The sequence below is a fragment of a genome, unplaced genomic scaffold (genome assembly GCF_019419815.1).
Source record: "Pyrus x bretschneideri cultivar Hongxiangsu unplaced genomic scaffold, Pyrus_bretschneideri_v1 Contig100, whole genome shotgun sequence".
NCBI classification, from domain to species: domain Eukaryota; kingdom Viridiplantae; phylum Streptophyta; class Magnoliopsida; order Rosales; family Rosaceae; genus Pyrus; species Pyrus x bretschneideri.
Genome location: NW_025999392.1, coordinates 1,008,046 through 1,031,347, shown reverse-complemented (window position 1 = coordinate 1,031,347; position 23,302 = coordinate 1,008,046). Strand labels below are relative to the sequence as shown.

Genomic DNA, 23,302 nt, shown 5'->3' with positions numbered 1-23,302 from the left:
ACCAAATAACAGGGAGAGATGAAAAATAGAGAGGTGTGTATTTGAACATATGTTTACTTTGGAGATTTTGGATAATGATCATATTGTCGTGTTAGTGCATCTCTAATTTTTTTTTTTTTTTTTTCCTCGTTTCTGCATGAAGTTTTATTAATTTTTTATTCATTTTTGAACTGTTACTCTGCATGAAGTTTTATTAATTTTTGATTCATTGGTTTCAAATTTTTTGGTTCGCTGTGTCTATCTTTTTTCTTCCCCTTCAATACACCAAAAGATGTGTGCTTTTCTGTAATGTTGTTCTTACCCATGCCTCTCTTCTTATTTTCTCTGGCATGACTCTTAATAAGCTACTGAGCTATTTTGGTATGTTTTTGTGCTCACCTCCCAGGTTTTAGACATTACTTTGTGATTTCTCTTTTTCTTTCGATTCAATAAAAGAGGGCATTTGAAGCTTTTGTCATGCTTTGGTATATATGTTTTCATGAAGGGCCATGAAGAAATATTATAGAACTCATTTCAGAAATCACATCATGCAATCTGTTTTCAAATCACTACAGTTGTTAGGCATGTTTTCTTGGTTTGGAGATAGTTTTGACAGATTATATGTGTAGTAATTTTACTACTGCTCAAAATTTATTGAATTGTTTCCTTTTAAATTTTCTTATTGCTTTTCAGTCTTTTTTTTTTTTTTCTTTCTTTCTTTCAATTCGGAATTATTTCTTTTTTTTTTTTTTTTTCGAATTTATAACGTTGAGGATATAGGTGAATGATGAAGCAATTTGTTTGGTTTCGGAGACGGTGATTTTAGATTATGGGCCTTTTTATTCAAGGTGAGAAATTTCAATGTCTTGGATTATTGAATAATTATCGTGAATGATGTGGAGTTAGTTTGAATGATTTCTATGAATTTACAGTTAGACTTTCTGGAATTTGGGTTTTAATTTCAGTAATTCCAAATTTTTTCGTGGTCTATGCCCCTCTTCCTTCTTTATTGTTTATGAAGCTATTTAATTTCAGCGATTACCCAAGTTATTTAGTTTTGACTGTTTAGCTATAACATAAAATCTATGGGTGTTAACTTGGTTTGTAGATTGATTGTTTAGCTATAACATAAAATCTCAATATTTACAATTTACAATATAAAATGCACTGATCTAAATAAGAGACTATTTAATCACTTAAAAAAAAGTCCTCTCTAACTGGTATAAAACCAAATTCTTTTCCACCCAAAAAAGAAAACCTATTGATGTATAAATTAATTGCATGTATTTTAATATTTCATATTTTTCCTTGCCTAGGTTGCTTGACACGCCCCGATCCAAAAATTGGGGCTTGCTGGCCGTCACGTGAGGTGACGTAGTCAAGTGCGCAATGCGGAAGTAAAAGAGTGAAAATACAAGGAAAATAAAGTCGACAATATAATTTACAATAAGAAGATCAGTGAGTGCTAGTGACAAACATAGAAGGAAAAATGCAAAGTAGAAGTTCAAGTATCCTAGTTGTAGTCCAGAATAAACAAACACTACACAAGTGATAACTAGAAAATCGTACATGGAGGGTGCTCTGTCAGAAATGCCTCGATGCCTCTTTCATCACCCACGTCCTCGCTACCTACAACCTTGGAGGGGCGCAAAACAGAAAACATGAGTGGGTAAAAACAAAGGTTATCAAAATCATTTCATTCTTAAAAGTTATAACCCTTATTTATAAAACCTGTATACTTTCCATAAAATACCATACGTACTCGTATATCAAATCATGCTAAAAACGATAAAGCTCAAATATGTCATGCCAGAATATGCCGCATCAGAATATCCAAACAAATAGTATAAGCATCAAGTCGGTGAGATAAAAACAAATCATAATAAGCTAGTACTATCAGTACGTCAACCGGAGTCATCTAAAGTGACCTGAACGGCTGAAACTATAGATCCTTAACCACTATCCTGCACACGAGCGGAACCATCTAAAGTGGTCTATACGACAGGCTGGTGTATATAAATACGCTCAGTGCTACGATCACGTAAAGGTTGTGCGATGTATCGCGGGACACCTACGGTCAGAACCACCTATAGTGGTCTGTACGACAGGCTGGCACCTGCCTTGGATCCAAGGTGAGTGTATGGTGCAGGAGGTGAACGATCACGTGAAGGTTAGGCCCTACTCTGGCGGAGCACAATCACCGAGGTGCAGGAATATAAGCTATAACTCAATCTCATCAACACCACATTTATCACTAACAACATACTCACTTGAGTTACCTGAGTGTTCGCGGCACCAAAACATAACCAACACAATCACAATAATAATATCGACGATATTGACATGGCATTTCAATTATAAAACCATTAAAACGTAATTTCTAGAAAGATACCAATCAATATGTATATATATATATATATATATATATATATATATACTGAACACAAAAGCCCACTCACTGATACGTAGAAGGATCGTGAGCCCCGAGCCACGTGTGGCTGCGCTCGTCCTCCAGATAGTCATCACCTATAAGCAAAACAACTATATAAACGTCAAATTAACGCACATAACCAACCTTCGGTAATAACTTCTCATACATTGCTCAATTAGGGTGATTGAATATACCAACAAGCTCTACTCAACCCCACAAACATCCCCATATTTTTAAAATAATTTTCTGACCTCTCATGCGCCGGCCACGCACGGGTACGTGCCTGGCATGTGTGTGGAACCCTAACGGTGTTAAGGAATATTTCGTTAAAACCCTAACAGACGTTAACGGCCGTTACCTGACACCGTTAGAATATTCGGTTAACTCTGACGGAATATTCACCTCCTTCTCCGGTGAGCCTCGCCAGTCGCCGCCGTTTGCAACTCGAATTTTCATCGGTTTCTAGAAAAACTTCAAACCTTAATATCTTCATTTCTCAACCAAATTCCATGAAATTTGTACCAAAATGAAGCTTACAACGAGTAGAACAAAACCTTACCACTTTGGGGACCTAAAACCAACGGAATCTCACCGGAGAAACCTTGATAATCCGGCTAAACCTGCAACTCGATGAACTCGAGCTTCCCGACGTCCAAAACACTTCAAAATTACTCCCCAAGCTTCGTGAAGACATCCTAAAGCTTCCTACAACCTTAAAAACTTCTAAAAACCTCACGATCACGTGTGCATGAACAGTGCACCAAATCGAGGTTCCATGGTTCTCGGGTTTTCAAATGTCTCACATCCTAAAAATGGTATGGATGAGCTCCTAAGCTCACAAAGAACACAAAAGTAAACTCTTCGACGTCGATCCGTGAAAGATGAAGGTAGTTTGAAGAATGACTGTACCACTTATACGGACAACAGATGAAATCCGAGAGAAGGAGAGAGAAAGTCACGGGAAGAAGGAGATAGGTGTGTGGTCTAGATGGCAGCCCACCAACCAAAAGCAAAACAAACCAAACACCCTACAACAAAAATTAACGTTCAGGGGTAAACTCGTCATTTCACACCTATGGTACAAATAATTCGGAACGGGCTGTCACATTGCTTTCTTCACAATCAAGAGTATTGGAGGATACTTTAGGTGCTTCTGTGAATAACTTTGATTTTTTTTTTTTTTTTGTATGTAGAGACAAAAGTTCTACGATTGTTTATAGATTAAATCTTTTGTTTGTTAAAATCTTCTAAGATTTTTAACGTAAATAATATTAATCGTCTATGATAAATTTTTTTTACAATTTTTAATCCCGCAGCAACGCGCGGGGTACCAATTTCTAGTGTATGCTAAACCTAGCAAGTCAGGCATTTAATGCTGACTTTCCCTTCCCTGCTTGCGTAGACAACCAATGCATGAAAGCAATGGGTGCGCTACCAGAAGTAACGCCTGCGGAAAGTCGGCCTGGGAAAACTGCGCCTCGCAAAATGCAAGTCTCAATAGTGCAACTACATTACACCAAAGGGGAAATAATATGAGGGCTAGGGAGAAAGGAAGATGAAGACCAAGTCACAAAGGGAGAATCACTTGAAGTTTAGAGGAGAACCCTTCATTCATAAAAGGAGGGAGAAAACCATTGAGTATGGGGGGGTAACACAGAGAGATAGAAGGGAACGCAGGAAGAGAGAGCCATCTAGGAAACAAGCCCACATAATTCCATTTAGCCCATAAACATACTTCAAGCCTCAACAATCATCATTCATGCTACCTTAGTGATTCCCACAACCTTCCATTAAAGATACCAGCCATTAGAAGTCTTATTATCGTCCTAGGAAAGCCCAAATCATCAAACCAAGAATGATATGCAACCATGCAAACCCCTTCTCTCTCATGTTAAACCAATTATCTTCTAGCTTTCACACCACGCTTCACTTGAGCAAGTCATTATCTTGATCAATTATGCTATTTTTGTCATTGATATTACCGGGGCATTTCTTAAGACAAGCTAACTTTTTCGAGATATTCTAGGACTTGGTATGAATCCGAACCAAGGGAGACAAGAGGACGTTTTCAAAGCCCAAGTCCACTTCAACCTAAAAGTCCCCCAATAGTCTCAATGTATGATTGAACTTTTGTTTTGAGTAAGTTGAATATACATACTGAACCTGCTCTCATTCAAACATTATAAACTTTGGATTTCCTTCCAAATTTTCAATGCCACTTTCAGATTTATTTGAATTTCTCAGGTAAAAACCTAAAAAAAATGAGAATACATAAATTTCAATGCCCTTGAAAATATTGGAAGTGTTTGTAAACGAATATTTTATGAAGTAGTACTTTATATAATATCCATGTTCAAGAACAAAGGCATGCATATTTTTTTTTCTCATCAAATGTCTATAAAGGATGAGATAAGAAAATTGTACATGTCTAAACGTTTTCTATTAGATTATTGGAAGACTTTCGCACAACAGTGTCGCACTATATGTGCATTTTTCATCAAAACTTGGTCAATTTTTCAAGTTAAGATATTAAAGAAAATTAAAAGAAAAATTAAGACAATCAAAACCTTTTATTATTTTTTCATATATTATTATATACTAAAATCCAGTTGAGAAAACGCTGTTTTTCAATCTGCAGCTGCCCTTATATGTTTCATTCTCTTCCTTTTTTTTTTTTTTTTTTTTTTTAATTCTTCCTGACTTTCTCTCTTTGTGATTCACTCTGATTTTTTGACGAATTCCTGGTTGAATCTAGAGACAGCATGACTCGAGATCAACACCAATTGATTCTTATTGTACTTAGGTATGTCCTGCAACTATTACATGTGAGTTTTTATCTATGATTTTTACAGTAGATTTGAACGAGACCCTAATGACTTCATTTCCCGCGAGTTGTAGGGGTTTGGTTGCCGCTAAATCTTCGTATTACAGTTGGGTTTGTTTGCTTTCACCATTCCTCAGTTCTTCTCTTTAGGTTTTGTGTATAGGGAAAAAAAATTCTTTCTTCTTAATATATATTTCATTCGGGATTTTTAATTAGTGAATTATCTCTCAGAAACCACCACGAACTCAGGCTCGAGTTCTCTTGTAGAACCAGCTCGAAGTCTCTGGTAAAACCCATCATTGCTGCTTTCTATCACAATTTTTAACTCGATTGGTTCAGATGTAAATAAGGCTTACTGCAACTGTCTGATTGATATTTATGTGAACCTGTATTTCGTGGAGAGAGCTTTAGGTACTAGACTTGGGATCGCACTTTATAAAACTACAGTGAAAGGTGTCTCGCATATTTATAAACACATGTATACATTGTTAAACCAGTTTTAGTCAGCTAAAATTTGTTCTAATTATATCGGATTACAAATCAATATTGTGGCATGAAAAAATCGAACTAAGTGCTTATCCGACAATTGATCGCATAAGGAAGCGTCAAATTTCATCGTATGAACTAGGACATTTTGTCCTCTTTCTGTATTTATTATCATTTTATTCTGGAAATGTTTATCTGATTCCAAATTCTGATTTTCTAATCTGTTTTGTACCACTGAGTTCCTTTACCTCTTTGAAAATAATAATGTGTGGAGATACTGGATGTTTAGAAAATAATAATGGCCATTTGGAAAATATTTTAAAATACGTTGAGATACGGAAAACTAGGTTTTTTTTTTCCACCAAAGTAGTTTTAGACTAAACATATTTACTTTTTTTGATTAAGGTGCTACGACGTCTCCGGCCTAGACAAAATCTCTAAAACAAATGGATGCTTTTGTGCCTGGAAGAAATATTGTTGATCACATTCTTATTGCTCGCGAGCTTTTATAGGATTTCAGCAGAAAAAAGGTGCACCGAAGCTATGACAATCAAGATTGAAGCTAGGTTTAACAAATATTGCTTTCATGAGTATTGGATTACGTTGATTACGATGTTTGTCTCGTCCGTCTTCTTAATGAGTCTATTTATGGTTATTTCTCCCTTCTGGAGGTCCAGATTGTTCCAATCTTTAAAACAAGCTATTATGGATTTGGAGGAGTTTTAGGGCTGAAACGTGGCTGGACAGATGCAGTGCACAGATTCTCCTAGCCTAATTGGGATTTTGTTTCTAGTTTATTTTATTATTATTTGGTTTCCTAGTCAGGTCATAAGACTTTTATTAGGGAGAATTGGAATACTTAAGTAGTTTAAGTAAGGTGTTTTCGAGGAGAAGAGGATTCTTCCTTTATGCGCTTTTGAAGAAGAGGATTCTTGAAGAATTTCAGGCTTTTACTTGGTGTTTTCGATATTTTTCTTAATAATAATATTTTCTTTAGTTTTTATTATGAGTATGCGTAAATAATTCCTTTGCTAGGATGAGGCTGTAAGTCTTAGCATGAATTTATTAATTTGCTTATGAATTGATGCATGCTTACTTTAAATTATTAATCACCGTATTTAGACTATCTAAATGACTTAGTGATTGGTCACCATTAGGGTAATTAGACAAGTACTTTGATACAAATTCGGTTGGAACATCATCCTGAAATTGAGGAGGGTTTCTTGTAATTAGTAATTGTAAGTTCACTCAAGGCGAACATCACGTTCGTAAGGGTTACATAGTTTTTCAAAGGGTTTTCACAAAACTTAATGAGTCTTGCATGTTTATATTTGATCTGAATATCACAGACGGATTGCACGTTAGATATACGTTTTCGCTTGAACATCACGAGGAAAATATGTATTAGGAAAACCTAACCTTCAATGCATGTATGTGGAAATTCTTAAGTAATTGGTAGAACTGCATATGATTGTTAACAGTGATGGGTAAAAACCCTAGTCTTTCCAATAATTATTTTAATTTTAAAAAAGTTTTTCTTCTTTGCTGCCATTATTTCCAAACTTTATATTTCTTTTTATTGTTAATTTAATCTTTTAAAATTAAAAAAAATCTCAAATCTTTGATAAAAATCTGTTTTGATAATCAATTAAGAGTTGTTAATTACACAAATTAATCAACCAATCTTTGTGGAGAACGACCTTGCATGTGTGATTATACTACAATTACTTTGAACTCTTGCAAGTATTTTTAGTAATTTTAACCCTAATTTTGCAGGTACTAAAAATCCTATCAACCTCCAATTTCAAAGATCATAAATTTGTAGGTGTTACGACCAAAAATATTTTCTTGGAGCATTTCGTCTGTCCCTGGTTTCAAGTTCCTGATACTCCATCCGTTTGGAAAGGTTCTTGGAAACAATGTTTTTTGGAGGGGTAAAGTAGCTTTTGATGTCGAGAAGGGCACAATTTTAATGGTCGATTTTTTGCTTAATGGTGGGCAACGTGGGGAGTCACTTTTTGCTTCCCAGTTTGATCAATGGATCAATTGGTTAAGAATCTGGAGATTAGAAGGAGATGGTGATAATAATCCATGGGGATGGACTATCATTGCCCATCCCTCGAAATGAGTGGATAACCGTAACTTACCACCAATTGTCTCTTTTTTTAAAACCCTTTTTAAAAGAAAAAAAAAAAGGGCTAATGGCCATTTGGACTAAACATCTTTACTTTATTTAATTAAGGTGCTAAGATATCTCCTGGCCAAAATCCCTATAAAAAAATAAATAAAAGAGAGAGTGCATTTGAACCTAGAAGAAATATTTGATGGGGATTTTACCACACGTAAACGGGTTAAAAACTCATATAATACTTGCAAGAATGACAAGGATATTGTAATATAAATGCTTCTCCCAAGGTCGTTCTCCACAAGGATTATCAACTAAATCGAAGCAAACCAAATTCCAATTACTTATTGTAAAGTAGAAATTTGAGGTGATTGATTTTTATGACCTAATTTAATAAAACGAATTTAACTAATAAAAGTAAACTAATCTGCAATATTAAAGATAGGGAAAAGGAAACAGTATTGGAGAAATCAAATTAAGAAAGCACTAAGGATCCGCCGTCACCATAACAATTCTATATAGTCAACTCAATTACTTATGACTTATACATGCATATTTTGAAGGTTAGGTTTTCCTAATATATGCCTACTTGGACCCCCAACATAGAGCGTATATCAAACATGCAATCCGTCTGTGGTATTCAGATCAAATCTAAACATGCATGACTCATTAAGTTCTGTGAAACTTTTTGAAAAACCATGCAACCCTTATGACGTGATGTTCATCCTAAGTGAACTTGCACATATTAATCACAAGATGCCTTTGTCAATTTCAGGGTTTGACCTCCGACCAAAATTGCATCAAATTACTTTTCTAAACATCCTAATAGTGATCAAGTATTAAGATAATTAGATAGTTTAAATCAATAATTAATAATTCGAAAACCTGCATACATATAAGCATAAGTAAATTGAAGAGAAACTACATATTATTGCCTCACCCTAGCAAAAAGAGAATTAGTTACGCATATTCATAATAAAAATCATAAAGTTCTTTATTGAAATAATAAAAGATTGAAAACACCTAGAATGAAAACAGTCTGAAAATCTCTACACTTGGCAATTTCATCTCTTCAAGAACGCACGGAAAAGAAGCAATTCCAAGAATAAAGCCGGCCAAGCTTATTTATCCTAGCAGAAATTCAATCTTCCTAATAAAAGGTCTTCCAATCGAACTAGGAAACTAAATAACTAAAATAAAATAGGAAACGTAACCCTAAATTAAATGATAAAATTAGCCTAAAATCTGAACAGCCATGTTTTGGACCCTTAAACTGCTCCAAAACTGGCCCAATACAGCTGGATTTAAGGTTTGAAATATTCTGAACATTTTTCCAGAAGGCCACGAACCTATCAGAGTTTATCTCGAACTCCCAAAAAGCAATTTAAGCCCAGAAATGTCATTTTCCAACACTCCACACTGCTTATTTATTCCGTCGCCAGAAAATAACCACTTGGTAGAAAAATCCCAAATTTTGATACGAACACGTCAAGAGACACACAAACGTCCTCCAATTTGACTCACTCCAAAATTCGTTGGTTTGTTCATGTTTTGCTCCGGAGAAAATCGGATGTCCTATATTAGAAATATAAATCAAAGTATCAAAATTCTACCAAAATAATTACCAAAACAAACTAAAAATAGGGTAAAATATATAATATGAAATTGACTCATCAATATTGTTGACAACATTCTTATTGCTCACGAGCTTTCTCGGATTTTAGCAGGAGAAAGGTAGCACCAGAGCTATGGCAATCAAGACTGAAGCCTGTTTGAACAAATTCGGCTTTTAAGAGTATTGGATTACGTTGTTTGTGTCGTCCGTCTTCTTTAATGAGTCTATGTAGGGTCATTTATCCACTCTAGAGGAATTGATTCGTACTATCGTCACCTACATTACCATGGCAATGAATCCGAAATCTAAACAACTTTTACTTGAAGCCGAGAATAAACGTGGTAGAAACCTCGTGCCGAAAATTTGGAGTTGGTGAAACAGCGCCACGCTTGTTAAACTTGCTAGAAACCTCCGCATTGGGAGTTGATAACGCCGAGAGGAGGGGCCCTAGAGATCTTATTTGACAGAAATGTGGATGGAAAGAACAAATATGCCATATTGCCAAAATGATTATACTGTTTAATAAGGCACCAAATATACGTCATTTGACCAGTTGTATGGCTCAAACCGTAAACTGAACCAACGGAGTGACCTAAATATGATTTCACTGAAACCATAATGTTTGGCGTTGGTGAAACAACGCCGATCGAATAATGTTTTCTGCACTTAGGTTAATTCTTGCTTAAATGTATGGTCAGTAGTATAACATCCTTCTAAGTTGGGGACAGAATTAGAGAATAGAGATCATAACAAAAATGCCAGTAAGGGGTCTGCCCAGACAATATCCTGAGACTCAAGAAATTGGCAACAAGAATAGATTACAGAGATGGCAACTTCCACTACCTCACACACACTGACTCACAGTGCATAATCCGATAGTTGAGCAAAACAAAACCCATCACTAATTAAAACCCACCAATGACGGTTCGCCACATTCACAAAATCAGTTCAACACTAGAAATAAATACGAATCCGATGCTGAAACAACGATCAAGAGCACAAAACGGAAATCATCATAAGATGGCAATCATGAACTTGACATACAAAAGTAGCAGAACAGCGGTTGGGAAATTGCCCAATGGATCGATCAGTGAGCAGGCATCAGAAGCAATCCCAGCAGGGCCACCTATAGGGGCCAATCCTGCTGGACGCACCCCGGGTAACACTGAAGGTGACTTGGGTATCCCACCAATAGAACCATCTGACTCGGGAGCAGGTGCGGGTGCAAACATTGTGTCACGGATTACTGAGGTAGGTGGGGCTATAAGTGGTGGAAATTTCTGTGGACCTGCATAGTGTTTTGAAATAGAGTTCTTGAGTAACAAATTAATCACAACCCGATTTCTGGCTCCATGAAGCCTTTTTCTTTTCAGTTAAAGAAATCGCAATGAAAAATGTGATCACCCTTCTATTTTCTGGTATGATCTTATTTCAATTGAAAGTAATATACAATCTGCTAATATGCTTTATAACACCAGTAACTGTTTGACAACCAACTATTTATAATAGAGTCCATAATTTGAAATAAGAGAACCAGTTTCACACAGACGCATTCATATTATATATGATATCCAAAAACCTAAAAGTGCAATAAATTTCTATAGTTTTGTTCCTTCTAATTTAGCCAAGCAGCACAACAGATATTAGCATCTATAATTTTACCTGGGCAACGGGGCTGAAGAGATTTAGATAACCTGCAGAGGAGGACAAAATCAGATTGACATTAAAACAGAAATCCTACATTTTGAAACAGCTATAATAAGAGTCAAAAGGTAGAAGCATAAAGGATAACCATACGTTGAGACGATGCTTCCATTCACAAAACCACCATAGTTACAAGAAGTGACATTGCAACCACCACCACTCTGCTGAACTGTAACGTTCCCGACCATGAGGTTACTGTTTCTACATTGCATGCTCGAACATGAAACTGCTAATGAAGCAGGCTGGCAGTACAAGCTGTAGAAAGTAACATGATTATGTGATTAATACTCAACCCGCAGGAGAAGTTGGAGAACATGTACATATAGAAGTAAACTCAATTACTTGAGACTCCCAGGCCCACAACTGCATTGTAAACAGTGGCTTGCTGTAATGGCATAGCTACCATTGGGCACAATCAAGCCATAGTCTTGAGCAGATTTAGGAAAGTTTGATGCACAAGCTGCACCCAAGACAAACAAAATTCAAACATTACCAACTGGCTATTAAATAAACAAAATTCAAACATTTCGGAATCTGCAAGTAATACACTATCAGCGCCCAAAGGAAGCAGAGGGGCATGTTTCACCACCTATCTGACTAACATTTTCAAAGGACCTCTTTTCCAAATCAATTTGGTGTTACTTTTGTTAAGATAATGCGGTGCTTAAGATTGGTTTGTTTTCTGAGCATACTGCTTACATAAAGAAGACAGAAATCGAGCAACAGAGTATTCTCGAGGAAAGGTTGAAGATTTTCTACGAGAATTGCCTTGATATTTATATGGTGAATTAAGGACTTTGTAGTCAATTGTTTAAGTGAAACTTTTACAGAATTACATTATATGATGGTTTCTTATTTATTTCACTTGCGTATATTTCTAGTGCACCAGTATCGTCTCAAGTTGCATCTGCAAGAGAACCAACCATTTGATTTACTTTAAAGACAAAAACTATATAACGGTAATGTCTTCACTATATAATGGTTTCTTAATCAATCTACTGAGACCTATAACACGAAAGTATTTTGAAATATTTTAAAGATGAAAACTATATCCAAATCTGCGCGAGAACCAACCATAAGAAGGGCCTCAAGGATTCACAGAAACATTATAGCTATGGCAGTCAGCTAACTCAAAAATATATGATGCGGTTATTGGTTTGAACTAATTAAAACACATTAAAATGCACAAACTTTATGAACTCCGATTCTCTACGGTGAAGAATGTTACAAAAAACAAATGCAGCAACTGAAACTGAAAACAAAACAGCACAGTTAGAAACACCATATCACTCACTAATTACTAATTAACAAAAGCATAATCAAATTAGCATACCAAAATTCAACATAGAAAAACACATTCCAATAATTAGCTTCCACTATCGAAACACTTGATAAGATAAGCAAAATTACAGATTACCTGGTAATGGCACTGCAAGTATATCAGCAGCCTTAATAGCTGTGTTCCCCATGGCATTCACATTCATCAAATCGGTCAGGGTAGTCGAGTACCGGGCGGCAATCCCCGCCAGTGTATCCTCCGGGTTCACCACATAAGACAAGTAGATAGCCGGCAGCGAATTATCAGTCCCATTGAAGCAAGTGCAGGGCAGAGGCACCACAAGGGTTTGCCCCACGTCGAGCACAGAAGGGTCCGAAATCGAATTGGCCTCCCGAATCTGGTCCGCCGAGACCAAGCCGGAGTACACCGAATCAGCAATGGAGGCCAGCGTGTCGGAAGGCCGGGTCTTGTAGTGGGTAGACACTGACTTTCGAATCCCGTCGACGCAGGAGCAGATGATTGGGACTTTGAGGAAGAGCTGGGAGGGGAGGATGTGGTTTTCGACGTCGGGGTACGAAATGTCGATGGCATTGGCGGTGAGGAGAGCGATTGGGTCGACCTGGAAGAGGGAGGCGACCTCTGAGACCTTGAGATCGGTGTAGACGGTGTAGCCGAGCAAGGCATTGCACGAGTCGGCGTTCGAGCAGGGCTCGATTGTCGACTTGGAGGTGACAAAAACAGCCACATTGGCTAGGACTAGCAGAAAAACGGAGAATTGGGTTTTGCAAAAGGGTTTTTGAATCGCCATTTTTGGAAACTGTTTCTCGAAATAGGGGAAAATGGAAAGAGGGTTTATCTGTGGTTTAACAATGCAGTAAAAAGGCTAGGTTTTTTGGGTTTGAAACTGGGAGAATTTCTGGGTTTTTAATGCTTTTTCTGCTTACCCAGCAGCTTCTATTCCTACCCAGCAGAAGAAACAGAAAGATGGGTTCTTTCTTTCAATGGCGGAAGCTGGAGAGCATAATGCTGGGTTTGGAGCTCAAAATTTTCAGGTTTCCAGATGAGTTTATGGATTCTGGCTTCTGGGTGGTTAGGGTTTTGATGATTTGATTCCTATGAATCTTTAGAGAGAGAAAAAGTGAGGAGAGAGAGGGGGGAGAAAGGGAAAGTAGTTTTGAAAGCTAGAGAGAGAGAGTGAGCAGAAAATTGTTTTTGCATTTTGCATAGAGTGAAGTGTGCAGTGTGCAGCGTGCAGACACCAGTCAGATGCTTGAGCTTGGGGACAACAACTTTTCCGTTTGGACCAATTTGTCCTCGTCAAACATACCATTTCTCGCACATGTTTCCGCGTTATCCGACGTCGTATCCTAGGATTGTGGTGTTCTGGTAATTTCATCTTTCCTTTTGAGATTTATGGGCATCCAAGTGTACCCCACAGTCATGTACTGTAGGGTTTTGCTTTCAGACGTGCGGGTGAGAATACCTGGTTGGGTTGGACCTGAATACTGTATATAATATCCCACGCGCATATTAGAGAGTGTCTCTCACGCTTTCGCTTCATTGGATGGAAGAGTCGTTCTCAATCCACGACTTGCGACTTGCGTGTTTATATATTGAATTCTAAGACCTGGGACTTGAAAGTTCAGCCCGTGGGTCGGATGCACAACCCATATCATATGGGTCGCCCAATCGGAATTATTAAAATTTTAATCTAATTAAATAACGTTCGAACATAGTCAGAACGTTGCCATCCATTGTTTGACGAGAAATGTTGAGTTCTTTTAGAGCAACTCCAACGTTGCAAACGCTTTCTAAGGCAACTAATTATTCAATTCACCCAGTGAACAATAACTCTTTTTAATGAACAGTAATTACCTTTTGGATCTCTATCCTTAAACTGAATAGTCATGGCAATAGATAATAAAATATTAGTTTTTTTTCCTCACCCAATCCATCAGACATCCCCATCACATTTTCCCTTTTTCCCCTCATTTGATCGGTTTCTCTCTCTCTCTCTCTCTCTCTCTCTCTCTCTCTCTCTCTCTCTCTCTCCTTCCTCTTCAAACCTTCAACAAATCAAGCTCAAAATAATATTTTTGGAATCCCTGGAACTCAAGGAACCCAACCATGACCTTGCATGCGGCATCGGTGCATGGTGCAAGGTCCTGCCATTGAAGCCGAGAGCTTGAGCTCTCAATCTCAAACCCAGGTGATGTTTCTATCATTATCTTGTGTTCTTGAGCTTTAAATCATGTTGTGTTGCAATTCTTGTGGTTTAATTCAAGGGCTTAATTCCCTGTATGCATCCCATTCTTTTTCCAGATTTCGACAAGGGAAAACGGATGAATTCAAGCCGGATCACCCTAACATCAGCCACACATCACACAGCCCTCAGGCTCTCGGGCCACCAATTCGAGCCGGGCCTCTCGCTCGGGCCCCCCTTAGCCCATACGCCCGCATGGGTTAGAGCTTGCAGCTGGGGCGATTGGGATGGGGAAGTCACCAGTCCATCGGGCTAATGGTCCAGGTGGAGTTTCTCTTAAAAGTGAGATTTTGCATGTACTTTTTTGCTTAATTTTTTATAATGTTGGCACATTAATTGTGCCAAAAGCATAAGGTAATGACAAGTCGAGAGTTCAATTTTGAGAGAGTCCTTCGCTTGTTTGATTCAATATTTCTTAATCCACGAAAGGTTGAAACTTTAATCCGTGAACTTTTAAAACAAGATCACCAGCTTTCTCGATTAGAATGAAATTATTAGATACACTACATGCATTACTGATTCTAATTTTTATTTTGAGGTTGAAAAAGGTATACTCCTCATTCGTTTTCTTAACAATCCAAATGCCCTTTCAGTTACTGATGCGAAAATTAACTTAACATACAAATTAACCCTCTTTTGACAATTGTAGCATCTAAGTAAGTAGGGATCGTTCTTAAACCGGGGATTAGGAGGGATTGCTAAACACTTAAAACTGACTCAAATAGATAAAATTAACCTTTAAAACACTTAACTCAACTTAAAAGACTCAAAACAAGTTCACAAGACTCAAAATAAGCTAAAAACACTCAAAACTGCCTAAAAAACACAAACTGGGCATATTTGACTCTAAACACCAAATTGGACGAAAATTAGTTCTAACTTGACTCAAAACACTCAAAAACACAATCTAAAACATATTTTAACTATTTGGACACTCTAAAACAAATGGGGATTTAGTTTTGGACGAAAATAAAACAAACAAAACAAGAAATTGAACTAGGCAGATTTGGACGAAATTGATTGAATTAAGAGGATGATGGGCTAGCTAAGAGGTTTTTCTCCACACATGGCATACTTGCATACATAACAATCTCCAGTTGCTTATTCAATGAATCATGAACCTCAACACCCCAAGTTAATTAGGTACGCTTAAATTAACTCTCAGATTTCCCTTAGGTCATTGAATTGAATGGAATTAGCGCATTGCAATCAAATTATTCCTCAAAAGTTCTCTATATGAAAGCGCATAATAGAAAAACAATCAAAGATCATTAGATTCTATGGAAATCATAAGTGTTGACGAGGCATTCGTAACTATGAAAGCGCATGATACTTATGCCAAGAATTTACTTAACATGATTGTGACCAACAATCTTAACTACTCATGAATATAAGTTCCTAACGATTAGGTGAAGTTTCCTTATACCCTAGCATCAGATTTATGCATGCAAATTAAGCGTGCACTCTCAATTCATATACATAAACAAGTTTTAATTCAAATAGATAAGTAAATTGAATTCACAATTCATGAAATCACAACTGAAAGTAATCAAATCATAATGCAAATATAGCCATGGTTTTGAAATTCCCCCTAGCCAAAAAGGGGATTAGTTCCTCATACTCACAAAGCAAAGATTCTTGAAATTAAATATTGAAAACACAAGAAAGATTACATCTAAACGTTTCAGCAATTCCAGGATGAACTTGATGCACGGCTAGGGCTTTCCTCCTTCTTCCTTGCTGCGGCACTTGGTGTGGGTGGTGGTTTTGGGGGTTGTGAATGGTTTGTTCTTGTTTAGAGGGATGAAGGATGGCTGATTATGGCGGTAGGGTGCGGCAGGTGGTGTATGGAGGTGTAGGGAGTGAATGAATGAAGGAAAATGGAGAATAGGGGTTGCGACAAGGTGTTTTCTGTATAGCATAAGGGGTGGTGCGAATTTGTGGCTGATTTTATGTTTATATAGTCCTAGGATTAACTAGATTAGGGTTACACTTAACAGATTTAGTGGATTAGGGCCCTAGGGTTCGGCAATAGGTGATCAAATCCACCTAGGAGGGGGTTTGGCCCACTTAGTTTCATACAAGGATTTGTGTAACCCAAATCCATAAGGAATGAGGCCCTAGAAATCAGAATCCAAAAGGGATAGGGCCTAGAAAGGTGCGGCACACATGGAAGAAAGGGTGGAATGGCTTGCAAGGCAAGGCAAGGCCTTCTAGAAGGGATTAGGCGCCACCTTTGTAGGGTTTCTAGAAAGAATGAGTTTTGTGGCTGATTTGGGGCTTCTAGAAGAGAATGCTTCTAGAAATAGGTTCTAGAAATATCTATTTAGGTCCCCTTGCACCTAGGATTAAGACATGATAAGGTTAGGATAGGATAAGATGAGATAAGGTTTTGGATAATGTTGGATAAGGTTTTAGATAAGGTTTTGGATAAGGTTTCCTCTTTTGAGCTACTTCCTTATCCACTTTGTCTTGAGCTTAGTTCCTTCCTCTTCTCATCATATTTCTAGCCTCTTGAACTCCAAATTCGTCCATCCATGTTGGCCCATATGCAAGCTATAGTGTCCAAAATTGCTCCAAAATGCACCAAAATGCACTTTCTTGGTACTTTAACCCTTAGGACCTACAAACACACGAAAATGAGTTGAAATACGACATTAACTAAGAAATAATAGCACAAATGCACAAGAATAAGCTAGCTAAGTCGCCTAAATATGCTCCTATCAGTTACATTCTTGGTAAGACAAAGATTATGGGCTTGTTTGTAAATAGTTTTAAAATGATTAAAAGCGTAACTAGATAAAATATTTTTCAATTTCAAAAAAATGTTTCTTGCAAAAAACACCAGTTATATGCTTCTTTTAAGAAGCACTAGTTATTTAGGATCATTGTACTCCCACCTTTGCTTTAACAATAGGCCACTAGCACTCAAATGAACTCTCCAATATGGAAATGTCTATTCATCCGTTTGGTTCACTAGTGCAGCGTTGGTGATGATGACTTCAATAGTTTCTTGGCTGCTACGGTTTGTTGTTTTTTGGGCTTTGCTTTTGTCTGAGCCTAATCTATGTTTTTGGGCCTTGTTTCGTTTCCCTGTATTTCCTCTGTTTGTTTGAATGAAATGTTCATTTGACCCAAAAAAAAAAAAAAAAAAAAAAAAAAAGGGCACAAATGAAGAGAGGAGTTTATGTCTCTGTCAACGCTAATAGAGTGGAACACTGCCCATTCAATAAAAGGCAGCACCTATTGTGCTTAGTATAAAAAATGGACACAAACAGTGCCATAGAACAAAAAATTATGTCCTATGGTCATCTGTCTATTCTTCTGTCCAAAAGGTGTTGTGCGACATTAAATAAGAAAATAGCACAATTTGCAAAGAAGTGGTCATTGAAAATTAATACATTGTAAACAAGGTTGCTCGTTACATAACTAGTTTTTCTATGGAAGTTTTCAAACACAATTGCTCGATACATTTTATTTCTTTTGCATTTGATTAAGTTCTGCATCATTGAGAATGGGGGATTGGCGACATCACGGAGTTAGGTTGAAACTAAATCTCAAATATCATATTCGTTGATTCCGTCAAATGTTACAACAACGAATTCCACAACGAACTGTCCAGTTTGACGTCTACGACAACCTATTAATGTCAAGTGCATACCTCATTTTGTTGATAATCAGTACATGCATAAACGAATGACATGTATTTGATTAAATGATGATATGTAACAACCCGTCCCTAATTTTATAGTTTTTATAATTTTGATAGTGTGAATTGATGAAAATGCCCCTTAAGGAGAGATTGTTGACTTTTGTTAATCGTCATTTCGTGACGTGTATGAACTATAATTTTACCTCGAAGTACTCGATAGTACATTCAGTACCAAGGGTATTTTGGTACTTTCATGTCGCGACATATATTTTTTTGTTTTGTCTGGCTTTGGACAATGTGCCAAGGAGAGCCCACACCACTCATCCCTTGTCCCCGTGTCCCGTTTTCCCCAACCTTCTGTGATCTCTCTCCTCCTTTACTTTTCTCTTTCTTTAATCTCTCTTCTTTCTCTTTGCACTCACTGCTTGACAGTGAGCTAACTACCAGACCACCACCTCATATCCCTCCCTGTTACTCATTTTGCACCTCGCTCCCTCAACCTCTTTGTCGTCTCTCTCACCTCTATAAACACCAAATGACTGTGAGGCCGAGATCCTCACTGTGCCACCATTTCCACGGCAAGTCACATCACCACCATCTAGCCTCACTACTCATCAAGCTTACCAACGTCCAAGTACAGAAGTCGAGAACCAGATGGCAAACTCGAACCCGAGAACTCGACCTCTATATTTATCAGCGAGACTTCACGATTTTCCGACCAAGGTAGGCCTTGGGAACCCCATCTCTTGCCTTTTTTCATCTTTTTTGAAAGATTTTGAGGTAATAGGCCTATGTTTGTAAGGTTCAAGGACATAAACCACGTGGGGATGTTTTTCCCCATTTTTTTGGCGAGGAGCCTGAGTTTTGCAGGCCATTTCCAGCCAACTCTGGTCATGACCCAACACTATATTTTGCTGGGAAGGGTCCCTGGCTCGAGCACACAGCTCCCCGAGGAGTTGGCACTTTGATTGGCTGTCGGGCTCTCACTCGCTTGTCGGGCTCTCGCTCACTTGTCGAGCTGGAAGAAGAGGACAGAGTTAGTTCTAAAAGGTGCCTTTGTCGGGCCTTATGTGTAGGCCGTGAGGCTCGCAATCAAAACTAATTAAGTGTTGAGGCGTGCCACTGCCATCTTTGTATGGAAAATGTAGAATGAGTGTATTTAAGTCGATTATTTACGCCCCAAGTTATTCTGACTTCTTATCATCAAAGGATTGTCGTGGATGGGTTAAGTCCACATTAAGTTCTTTTCTATGCATTGAGATCAAGGACTTTTGTTTATCTTGTATGCTTTAAAGGGTATGGGGTTTAGATCTGATCAAGACATCAGTTTCATTTACTTTTACGATAGTAAAAGTACTAAGTGAACCAGATCTGAGAGTTAATAGAACTTTGGAACGTTAAGAGACCAAAAATGACTAGCATATATACTGAGGGATACATTATAACACCAAATCTAATCGAAAGGCAAAAACAGAAAGAGTCAGGCAAGATTTCACCTTGCCGGGCAAGGTTAAATTGTCTTACAATCTCTTCTCTTTGTAGTTACAAAGGGTTGAGTAATAAACAGGAATGATGGGTAAATGAGTTTACACAAGAGAATCGATATCACAACATTTGGGGAAGGTAGCAGAGCTTTTACATAGACAAAAAATGTCTTACTACAAGAAATCTAAGGCTAAAAGGGTGCAGAATCTAGACAAAGCGCAGCTTTCTAAGTATTTGCTTGATTGAGAGACAAGTTGTATGTTTGTTTGTTTGATGGGTTGAGTGTCCTTGTCTCTGGGTCTTCTTCCTCCTTTTATAGACGAATTAACCCAACTGTGATGTTTTTGTTCTTGCCCGAAAGTAACTGAAGGGTAGTGAATCATTAGCATTTTTACATGTTCTGCCATCCAAAAGTACTTTTGGGCCGAGAGTAGGTGGATTTCCATTGGTTGTCACTTCTCTTGTAAGCACCTAGCCTTTGCATTAATAGGGGGCCATCATTTTGTCTTGAGATGGATGACCTAGGCTTGACTCTAGGCTTTCAGGCTACCCTTCTTTATTGAGCTCATTTGAGCTTCCTTCCTTTGAAGCCCAAAGTTTAAATATTAACCCAAACACGTACCTCATGAGCTTCATTTTGATTTTTGTTTCATTAAAAATGATTTAGATTTGAGCTCAAACGGAGCTCAAGAAGTTTCCTGGCCAAATCCCTTCAGAATCCGGCCTTCTTCTTCGTTGGGTTCGGCCGGTGTAACCCACAAGCCCAAACGGGTCAACTCGATCCGATAAAAAAAAGCCCAAACCCGAATCCGAACCCAGATTCGAACCAGCCGACCCGGACCCATTTAGGAATCTTAAGGGAATATTTCCTTGGAATATTTTGTTAACTCCCAGTTAACTTTAACAGAATATTTTGTCTGATGATGGAATATTCCATTAAAGTTAACTGTTGACCGTTAGTTGATTTTTTCAAAAAAAATTCAGAAACCTTTCTTGGCTAATTTCAATTATCGGAGTCCATTTTTGGCATCTATTTAATGAAATTCCAAAGTTTTAACGTAGTTGACCGTTAAGGCAGCTCGATTGACTTTTTGGTTGACCATTGACTTTTGTTGACTTTTTATAAAATTTATTCGGGACTCTCCTTAAGGTATTTCGACACCGTGATTCCAAATATGCGCTCTATTTTCCCAAATTTAATCGTTTTAGTTGAGTTTTACTAAAGGGTCCCCTATTATGCTTAGGTGCAATTATTATTGAAAACTTCGACTTTCCTAGTTCGAACGACTGCGATCTCCGAAATATTTGTGAGTGAGTCTTTTCTTTTATATTGTATATATATTTGTTTAATTTCCATACACACACACACACATACATGATAAGAGCATATTTATACAACTTAGCTTGTTTTCTTGCATTTACATAGCTAATTTCTACTTATTAGAGTGTGTTTAAGCTATTTTCGTGTGTTTTCAGGTTCAAATGACAAAGTTGGCAAGAAAGTGAAATTTGGAGCATTTTAGAGGAGTTTTGGGCTTGGAATGGATAACACATGCGTGGAGCGAGGTGGATGGACAAATTTGAAGTACAAAAGAGGCTAGGAATGTGCTTAACATCTGGAAGAATTAAATTGAAGACTTGGAAGATAAGGAATCAGCTATAAAGAAGGAAACATTATCCAAATTACCTTATCTTATCCAAACCTTATCCAACCTTATCTTATCTTATCCTATCCTAATCTTTTGCTACCTTAATTCCAGCTGTCAAGGGGACTCCTCTTCACATTAAATCACCTAAATATCAGTTTCTAGAAGACCTATCCCTTTTTAGAAGCCTGAATCTGTCGCACCCCCTATCCCTATTCTCTTTCATTTCTGATTTCTAGATGGCCTTTTCCTTGTGGATTTGGACTGTTTAATTCTTCTCCAAAACAATGACTCTATGCCGTGTGTTTTAGCCCTATAAATATTACATTCTGCCGCATAAACCAACCATGACCCATCTCTCATCATAATTCACAACACACATCCATCATACACAGAAATCTCTCATTGTGCCGCAACTTTGCAAGGAGAAAGGAGAGGAGACCCTTGGAGCTGTGTCCTGCCATTCAAGCTTGGATTGCTGGAATGTTTCTAGATGTATTCTATCTTTTGTTTTCAATGTTTAATTTAATTTATCTTTGTTTAAGTGCAAACATGAGGAGCTAAAATCATTTTAGCTAGAGGTGGATTCAAAGCCATGAACATGTATGTGATATGAATTGATTTCCTCCAATTATTGATTCGTAAAACATGAATGTGATTTACTTATCTGTTTGATTGATAACTTATTCTTGTATGTTGATTAAGGATGCATACTTAGTTTACATGCATGAATTTGATGCTAAAATATAAGGGAATTTCACCTAATCATTATGAACTTATATTTATAAGTAGTGGAGGTTGCTAGTCACAATCGTGTTAAGTAAATCCATGGCAGAAGTATCATGCAGTTCATATTTATGAATGTCATGTCAATGCTTATGATTTTCACAAAGCTTAATGATCTTTGATTGTATCTTTATTATGCTGTTCATGTAGGGAACTATTGAAAATTAATTTGGTTGCCGATGTGTTATCCATCCAATTTAAAGAAATTAGGAAAATCTGAGAGTTAATTTGTGCAGTTCACGGTTAATTTGGGGCATTGTCATTCATGGTATATAGGAATAATAACTGAAAATTGATTTGTATGCATATGTGTCATGTGTGGAGATGAACCCTCTAACTAGCCATTCACCCATATTTCACCCAATTTCGTCCAAATTGTTTAGAGTCTTTAAATATGTTTGTTTTTACTTTAATTTCGTCCAAATCAATCCCCTCTTTAATTAAGTGTGTTAGATTAGTTAGAAACGTGTTCAAATCTGTCCAATTTAGTGTTTTGAGTTTTTAGTGTCTAGTTAGTGTTTCTCAGTCTAGTTATGTGTTTTTGAGTCAGTTTTAAGTAGATTAGCAATCCCTCCTAATCCCCGACCTAAAACGATCCCTACTTACATCTTTACTACAATTGTCAATAAGAGGGTTTAATTTGAGTGTTAGTTTATAACACATCAACACACACACACACACACACACACACACACACACACACATATACATATATATACAATGCATTTTCTACGTGATTCCATAATTAATTTAACGTTTATAAGAAAGGTCGTAATGTTGAGAATTATGAAATTATTCTAAATCCTACGAGATGCATAGGTATGCGTACTATTATGGGATGCCTTAATTATATTTAGGACCATGAATAATATTATGTTGACTAGAATTATCAATTTACTGCTGCAATATCATATTTATGTTATTTGCTCATCATGTGCTACACTGGTGTTGGTACTCATCCCGGGCCAGGCCAAGTCTTCACGTGTATGTTCGCATCACACCGTATGCTTACTTTGGATCCATTGTA

At 37.3% G+C, this 23,302-nt stretch overlaps 1 protein-coding gene across 1 annotated transcript; it reads right to left on the bottom strand.

Moving 5' to 3' along the window:
• Positions 1-10,190: 10,190 nt before the first annotated feature.
• On the bottom strand, positions 10,191-13,685 carry LOC103938075 (lysM domain-containing GPI-anchored protein 1). The gene is made up of 5 exons (XM_009348078.3): positions 12,582-13,685; positions 11,507-11,624; positions 11,258-11,419; positions 11,123-11,154; positions 10,191-10,748 (listed from the first exon to the last, which is right to left on the bottom strand). The coding sequence occupies exons 1-5, from the start codon at positions 13,249-13,251 to the stop codon at positions 10,474-10,476; spliced, it is 1,257 nt and encodes a 418-aa protein (XP_009346353.2). The 5' UTR covers positions 13,252-13,685; the 3' UTR covers positions 10,191-10,473.
• Positions 13,686-23,302: the final 9,617 nt, after the last annotated feature.